General features: G+C 34.2%; 1 protein-coding gene across 1 annotated transcript; it reads left to right on the top strand.

Moving 5' to 3' along the window:
- Positions 1-1,206: 1,206 nt before the first annotated feature.
- Positions 1,207-9,002, top strand: LOC132715352 (autophagy-related protein 13-like). Its single transcript, XM_060698346.1, is given in 6 exon segments — positions 1,207-1,582; positions 2,479-3,029; positions 4,503-4,697; positions 5,722-5,856; positions 7,142-7,307; positions 7,604-9,002. Coding segments are annotated over 6 exon segments (1,440 nt in total). The 5' UTR covers positions 1,207-1,432; the 3' UTR covers positions 7,847-9,002.
- Positions 9,003-9,259: the final 257 nt, after the last annotated feature.

Here is a 9,259-nt window from a genome sequence, read left to right as displayed (position 1 = left end):
CCATGCTGTTCGCTTACCAACTCTTTTACAAGTAGAGAAACTCAGATAGCGAACAGCATGGATCCTGATCAGACTGCGCGGATGCGCAGGCTGGTCTGGATCCATGCTGGTCGCAAACCCATTATGTTGGTTTTGACGCGGCTCATTTATGTTTTTGAGGCCTACATGGCAGTTTCGGTAACCAAATGTGTAGCCTCAATAATAAAGGCTTTACTTACATGTACATATTTGTTGTCTAACAGCTAACTTTGATTATGTTATGTATGTCAGGGCCTTTTTACCTTCTATAACAGGGGCCGGTATAGGGCTGCTTCCCCAAAGAAAATTTCTTTAAAATCATGCAGTTTTCCCCAAAAATTGAATTAACATCAAGTTTTTTCTTCCCCTTTTGCAAATATACCTTGTATTTTTTCCCCAAAATTAAGGGCTGGGCTGCTTCCCCAAACTGTGAAAAAAAGCCCTGTATGTGCTGTCAGGCCCACAAGGAATTTCAGAGCCTAAATGTGTAATATAAGCCACATTTAATAAAGTTGGTACTTATTTACTCACAAGAATGTATCACACTTAGTCTGTTCTCACTTTGTGAAATCCTGGCCTGGCAAAATCCAGGTCCTGGCCTAGCAAAATCCAGATCTTAGACTAGCAAAATTCAGATCCAGGCCTAGCAAAATCCAGATCCAGGCCTAGCAACATCCAGAACCAGGCCTAGCAACATCCAGATAAAGGCATAGCAAAATCCAGATCCAGGCCTAGCAACATCCAGATCAAGGCCTGCAAAATCCAGATCCTGGCCTAGAAAAATCCAGATACAGGCCTAAGTAAAATCAAGATGCTCTCATTTATTTCATGTTAGAGATTTTGATTAGTCATTAAAAGATTTAAATGACAAGATGAACAATCCTTAACAACATCACTAAATATCTAGTGACATGAACTTGTCCCAATGACCAGAAGAAATGACTAGCTCCCAGTGCATACCAGGATAAGAGCAGCATTTTTTATTTTTTGATACAAATTTTGTATATATAGAAGGAAAAGAATATGGAATTCTCCTGTTAATAATATATTGTATGAAAAGTATTATTTTTCTATCTGTTGCTTGCTTACACCAAAATAATAAACTTACTTTAACAAATATTTTTTCCCGCCAATCTGTCACTCCAACTTTGTCATGTACGGTACGGCACGGGAGCAAACGGAATTTAATCCTTAACCCACGTTCAACGTACTTCCGGCTTCTTGCCAACATGATGGAAGACAAAGTGTTACTGTTTATTTCTAAATTAGTATCGTTTTGATGTGTTGTATTGACAGCAGCATTCTTTTATTTTGACAAATTAATTTGATGCGACATAAGTTGGTGTAGTTTAGATGACTAAGCATAAAATACGCGGTTAAAAGACATGTAAACAAAGTTGACCTACATCTCAAAATGACAGCCAAGTCAAATGCTCAGGACAGGAAAGACTTTGACAAATTTACCAAATTTTTTGTGTACAAAAGTATTCAAATAATTGTTCAGTCCAGACTTGGAGAGAAGATTAAAACAAAATCAAAGCCATTTTCTTCTGGTGCCGATTGGGTAAGCAAGTTAGGATCAAGTTGCAAGCTGTTTTTAAATCTAAACATGTGTAATCACAATTAACATGTAGATTCTTTTAAAATTTTACATTATTGTGAATATGTCAATATTGCATCAGTTTATCAAATCATTTTTTGTTTTACTGAAAGTATTTTAAAGTGAATGAACAATAGAGTTGTAAAGTGATGTTGGCCAGCAAAGTAGACCGTATTTTGATAGCCACAGAGCTCTGTGAAATTTAACCCTGTCCCATGGTAAAAGCATAGCAATAATAAGAATAAATTTGCCAAAATACAGTACTGTACAGTCATGTTATTATTAAAATAATTACATTTACATCAATATAATATTAAGTAAACAAGAAAAGCAACATGATTACTTGGTACTGATACAAATAGTTATTTTTTTAAACAATTTTATAAGATCTTACCTCTCATTACAAGGATTATTTATAAATTCCCCTCATTCTGAGAACAGTCACAGCACAGTCATCATTATGTTGTATATTATAAATGTTGTAAACTAGTCTGTTTATAGGAAAATAAAATGATTTAGGAACCAATTTAGCAAATTGCATAATTTGTTGCTGATTCTGATAATCCAAATATTCAATTTGTTACTTTAAATAGCGCCTCCTGTATTACAATGTTTGGCGACAAAAATATTTTACTGCTAGTTCAGGGACATACCAGTAGATAGATCTTAAAATATAATGTACCTGCTAGTATAGGAGACATATCAAGTCTGAAGAATTCATGCAATGTTTATAAAATTCGGCAGACTATTAAATGAGAAGTTTTAAATACCATTATTTAGAAAGTAAAAAAAAGGAAGTACATATTGTAATTTGTATTTAGAGGGCAATTAAAATGTGTATTAATGTTTTATGATTTCAGTTTAACATAGCAATAACAGACAATAATGAAGTTCACACAGAAGCCAAAAAAGTTGTGTCAAATCAGACATCAACACTTGCACAGAATGTCTGTGTGGAGATCTCACTTAGGACTGCCGATGGTGATACGATGGTGCTTGAACTTTGGTACATAAGTCTTGATATAAATCTGTGTGATATAAGTGCTAAAATGTCACAGACAGGTTATTTGGTTGAGCTTAGCATTAAAATCATTATTAAATGTTTTTAAACACCTGCTTACAAACGTTCTCGAAGGCAGACAAGCAGTGACTACATAATTTGCTATAGAATATATCTTGGCGAACCACAGTTTTATATTCTTGGTGAGAACCATCAAAAATCAAAAGTAGGGTCTGTGCCAACTCCATATGGGACCATAGGAATTCATTTAGGCTACAGAACAAAGTTGTTGATATCTCCACAGAACACTACAAAAGAGGTGCCATTTGAGGTGAAGGATGATCATTTTAAACAAGATAGTAGTCCTGTAAGACCAACAACACCAAAACCTTGTGTATCTGGTTACAGAAGGTAGCATAATTTTCATAAAACCTTCTGTTAATAATGAAAATATATTTTTCAAATCAAATTACATACATATAAACTATAATTTAAAAATCATTACAATACAATATCTTTACTTGCAATGTATACTAATAAGGCAAATTTAAATAAATAGCAATACAGTTTCCTATTTGTAGAAAATGTAGTTGAACATTTTTTAAAAAAAAAACTTATTTTTTTTAAGATATGCAAAATAAATTGATAAGCCATACATAGTCATATATCCCCCAAGTGAAAGGGATTTTACCCTTCTTTATGTGATTTTATTGTGTCGCCTTGAAAAGGTGACATATAGGGGTTACTTTTGTCGGCGGTGTGGCGGCGACGTCTGTGTCGTTGTCGGCGTCGGCGTCCCCTAAAGCTTGTCCGGAGCATAACTCAGTCACTATAAGTCTGATTGACTTCAAACTTGCTATGCATGCTTCTTTCAATAACCCCAAGTGCAGTGCACAAGGACCGGTACTCTGCAGTTCTTATTTTTTGAGTTATTGCCCTTTGTTAATTTTCATACTTTAATTTTGTCCGGGCCATTTCTCTTCAACTAAAAAAGCTATGGACTTGAAACTTCATAGGATGATAGATCTCATTAAGAAGAAGTGCAGAGCACAAGAATCGGTACTCTGCACTTCCTAATTTTTGAGTTATTGCCCTTTGTTAATTTTCATACTTTATTTTTTGTCCGGGCCATTTCTCCTAATGTATAAAAGCCATGGACTTGAAACTTCATAGGATGATAGGTCTCATTAAGAAGAAGTGCAGTGCACAAGAACATGTACTCTGCATTTCTTATTTTTTGAGTTATTGCCCTTTGTTTTATTTTCATACTTTAATTTTGTCCGGGCCATTTCTCCTTAAGTATAAAAGCTATGGACTTGAAACTTCATAGGATGATAGATCTCATTAAGAAGAAGTGCAGTGCACAAGAATCGGTACTCTGCATTTCTTAATTTTTGAGTTATGACCCTTTGTTAATTTTCATACTTAATTTTTGTCCAGGCCATTTTTCCGAAAGTATAAAAGTTATGGACTTGAAACTTCATAGGATGATAGATCTCATTAAGAAAAAGTGCAGTGCATAAGAACTGATACTCTGCATAAAAATAAGAAATGCAGCATTTCTTATTTTTTGAGTTATTGCCCTTTGTTGATTTTCTTACTTTATTTTTGTCCTGGTCATTTCTCCTCAAGTATGAAAGCTATGGACTTGAAACATTATAGAATGATAGATCTTATTGATAAGAAGTGCAGTGCACAGATATGCTGCTCTGCACTTATTATTTTTTTAGTTATTGCCCTTTGTTATTTTTCATATTTCATTTTTGTCCTGGCCATTTCTCCTAAACTACATTGTTCACAAGGCGACACATCCGACTCGCGGAGTTCTAGTCTTTCTTTATTTATCTTTACTGCATTGATTTGATAATTGTTTATGTATTTCAGGCAAAGCACTTGTGATTCTGACTCTACAGGTCAGAGTGAGGAGTCATGTACAACAACATTTTCTACCAGTCCCTGTGGTGAGCCCCTAAGAACTAAAGGAAGTCCCGCCTCTCATCATCAGTCGCAGCCAATAAAGATCAACATACAGGGCAGTTCTCCTGTGACTGACAAGTTCCCTGATTTAAGGCCACAGAGGTACATACTTTATAAGAATTAAAAACACACAGGGTTCTCATTGACGCTTATTTTTTATTGATAAAAATTCATTATTATGATAAGAATTTATCAATTCTTTATGGATATAAACTAGCTTAAGCTGCATATTTCATAGCTGAGGAATGTTTTTCTTAGATTCACTAAATTTGATCAGATATCCTTAGAAATGGGAAGTTTCAATGATGATGCATATTTCTAAGACAATTTTCTTTACAAGCTACCAGGTAAATGATTTATGGCTATAAATTGCAAACAAGATAATTTCCATGTTATAAGATAAAGAAATTGGTATTGACATTCTTGATATCATACATTTGTATCTGAAAATAACACTAAATAAGCTGTGATGTTGTGTTATTCATTTTGCTAAGTGGTTAAGGTTTTTCACTTCAAATAACTTGGCTCTCACAACTGTTAGCTTCAATACTGCCAGAGACTTTGGTTTCTTTCATGTGAGGAAGATTACCAGCTCCGTGGTTCTACTCTAGTGCCGGCATATGCTGAGGGGCACCTGAGATCTTCCCTCCACTACTAAAGCTGGAAGGTTGTCATATGACCTCTACTGTGTCTGTGCCTGACTTAAAGCCAACCCCAACTTCTGAGTTCTCCCATGTTATTTATTTAAAATCAGACAAAAGACTTGTTATTAATAAGAACCTTGCAAGTTTCAATTCACACTATTATATATGTGAATAAACTGAAGTCCCAAATGAGTTAGTTAATCCTAAAAAAAATATATACATGTATAAAGTATTTACAATTTTATTGTAAACAAAACAAATTGTAGTGACCCATGAAAGGAGATGTCAAGGTCAAAATGTTAAAAGATTAAATATTGAGGTGATTGATAAAGCTAAGTTCATCAGACTGACATTTTATCAACCACAATCAAATTATATTACATAGATGCATTGTTTATTAATTTTCTACTTTCTTTTTACATTTCTGATAATCATCAAAATATTTCTTTAATTGTATACAAATGTATGTATATCAATTACAGTGCTCCAGAAAAACCTTTCACATACCAAGATTGTCATAGAGTTGGAGCATTTGTTCAACATTTTACAGACAATAAACACAACAGCGATGATGATGTGCCATTCCTATCTCTCTTACAGCAGGTCAAACTTGATAGGTATGCTTACACTGACCACTTTAAATGTCTTAAATAAACTTTTCAATCCTTTTATCTAAACAAAAACAACCAATTTCAGGGGTGTCAGTGGCAGAATGGTTAAGGTGGCGCGATAGCTCAATTGGTTAGACCACTGACTGTCACTCCTGAGGTTCCGGGTTCAATCCTGGGTAACACCCTTGGGATTTTTCAGAGACACTTTCAGTGTTTCCCACCTACCTAGAGGTTTACTGGTATGAAACCCAGGTAATCCTCACATGTATCAGTGCTATACACTGGGCATGTAAAAGAACCAAGGGATCTATTCAATAAGAGCTAGGGACTGGTTCCCGGACTCCCTTGTATCTCATAGCTGTCTCTAGAGTCTGCTGAGGTAAGGACCCTACTGGAAATAAGTGCTTGCACTTTCGGAGGTTATCCTTGACCACCCGGTCTAAAGAAATCAATCAATCAATCAATGGTCATTGACTTCAAACCACTTGCCCTTCACGGCTGTGGCTTCGTTTCCTGATAGGGACTTTGGATTCAATCATGTGAGGAAGCTATCCGGCTAGCTGAAGGAACGTTGGTGGTTCTACTCAGGTGCCTGTCCATGCCTGAAATAATGCACAGAAGGGCACCTTGGGGGTGTTCCTCCACATTTTAAGCTGCAACATTGCCATATGACCTATACTGTGTTTGTGCGATATAAAACCCAATCAAACAAACAAAACCAGTTTTAGAGAATATTTTAAAATAAGCACCGTGCAGAATATGATCAGATTGCACAGAATGTGCACTGGTCACATTCATGATGATTGGAAGATTCAGTTGTCGCTAGCCTGCTAAAGGTTAATCATTTACAGAATTTTACCATGGAATGCTTGGAAATAATTGCTTTTCTATGCCCTTGTACATGTACTCAGAGCTTTACTTTTGTAGGAAGACATATATGTATATGTATTTTATTCCTCAAAGTATTGATTTATAAACTGCTTTAAGGTGGTGTACAATTAAAACCACAAACTTTTACTGCTGAAGTTTCTTATATCAAGGAATCTGCATTGTTGCACTAAGTCATGTATTCAGTGGAACATCCGAGGTCTAGTGGATATAGTTGCTTAATAAGGCTTGCTTGTTTAAACGCTTGACATAGGTTTGGATTTAAATCTTGAAAGAATTGTGATTTCTAATCTATTGTTATAATGAAGCTATCCAACTAGTGTATGGAAGGTTGGTGGTTCTATTCTGGTATCAGCTTGTGCACAAGATAAAAGAAAATTAAACACAAAAAATTAAATTACAGGCAAGACAAGGACAAGACAGATGGTACAAAGTTAGAGGCATCAAAAGGCACGTCCAGCTCGAAAACTGAAAGTTCACGGGAAACAAGTGAATCTGCACTAAGCGAGTCAAAAACAAGTACCAGTAGCCAGGTGTCAGCACCAGATGACTTTGTTATGGTGGAGTTGGTAAGTTATCTAAAGTTTCTCAGACAATTTTACTTTCTGAAAAAAATAATGATTAGGGAGAGGAAACTTTCTTTGTCACACTTGATGACATATTACTTGTAAATGTACAAATATACAAAATAAAAGTGTGCTTCGTCAATTAATAATATCTTGCTTTTTTAGAAGATTTCTTTTCTCAAATAAGATCTGATGGATTGTTCATCACTCAACAGTCTTCCTTTTAAATGAAAATAAAGTCCATACATTCTTTGATATAAATAGATGTTACAAAAAGATATTGCATTCTTATTCTTTAGAAAACACCATTTGCTGGAGCAGATGCCAATAGTGATTTAGGACGGTTTTATCGTGAATGTCAGAGTGCACCGGCATTGACAAACTGTGACGAGGAGCAGTCAGTACCGGAAGCTTTGGAGCAGTTAACTAACCAGCTAGAATCATTTGAGACTCATATGAAAGACTTTGATAACTTTGTGTCAGAACTGAATATTGACAATGAATCTATGGGTTTTGAAGCTAAAGCTGTTTTTGAAACGTGAAACTGTGAAAGATATGGGTTTACTGGTTTGTAATACAGAGTTGCTTTGTCTTACATTTCATTTTTGTAGTGTTATTTTTATGTCTTTTGCTGGGAGAGAAAGGAATAAGTAAAATAACAGCATAAAATACAGTATTTTTTATAATTAAACACTTTGGGTACCAGGTATATACGGTTGTGTTTTTAACCAGTATGATAAAATCTTTAGTGGTTATATATTTATAAGTACATTTCAAAATTCCATTACACAAAATTTGCTTCTAAGAAATAATATAGCACCTGTACATGTACTTCAAAATCTTTGGTCCATTTCCACATTAAGATTATTTATAATACATGCAATCAATAGAAAAGTTTATGTAAGGAAAGACAGCTCTGTAAGGTTGTGTTTTATTTAGTCCACATGGATGAATATGTGCTGCATTTGAAAGGGATTGAACACATTTTGGTGCTCTGCACTTCTGTATTAAAAAAATTGATTCCTTTTTTTGTTCCTTTAGAGCTGTAATGTTGAAGTATTTTAATATAAAAAAGGGAACTCATGACATATGTAATAAAGTTTTTGACCCATAACTTACATTAGTTAACAATTGTATTTTTCATTCTGTTTTGTATAAAGAAAAAAGCTTTTTCTCATATCCAGTATTTCTGTTCATTATGTTTGATGTGATAAAGAAAAGTTTATTATGGGATCTTTTTTATTTTGGTTTTGAATCCAAAAATGACTTTTTTGTAGTTGAAATGTTGTGTTTTACTCTTTCCTTATCGAAGCATAGTTTTAAAATACAATGTACATAAAATTGCAGTACGTTATTAATTTAATTTTGCAAACTTCATGTTGTCAGATTTATTATTTCATGAACCAATATAATGCAAATCTGATAAAAACAAACACATTCTGTAGAAATCCTCAGTTGATTATTCAGTCAGATTATAGATTATTATTATCGTACTTTCATGTGTTATGGGTGTTTTATATTTCCTCAATAAAAAACAAGTCTCACCTTTGAAACATTTTAAGTAAAATAAAACGGCAAATGTTTTATGATAAAGATCGCTGGCTCGATCTCTCTTAAACATTTTATATACGAGTTAGTTGATTTATGTGGATAAGTTCACGGTGTCTTGGCAGAATCAATTTACAGTCCACTCCACTTATAACGAACTCGCTTATAACAAATTATCGTAAATAGCGAACTAAATCTGATATCCCCAGCCGATTCCTTCTTTATTTTATATTAAATAACATCGCTTAATACGTACTCGCTTATAACGAATTTTCGGCTATAGCGAACCATTTTTCAGGTCCCAAACGGCGAAAAACATGTAAATTTTCTCGGTTAAAACATACTGTTATAATTGAAATATCGGGATGCTGTCGATTATGATCAGTACATGCATACCGCTATCCGAT

This window comes from Ruditapes philippinarum, unplaced genomic scaffold, assembly GCF_026571515.1.
Source record: "Ruditapes philippinarum isolate M1 unplaced genomic scaffold, ASM2657151v2 ctg5364_1_1_1_1, whole genome shotgun sequence".
NCBI lineage: Eukaryota > Metazoa > Mollusca > Bivalvia > Venerida > Veneridae > Ruditapes > Ruditapes philippinarum.
The sequence above is the reverse complement of the archived record's forward strand: the minus strand, read 5'-3'. Positions and strand labels throughout refer to the sequence as shown.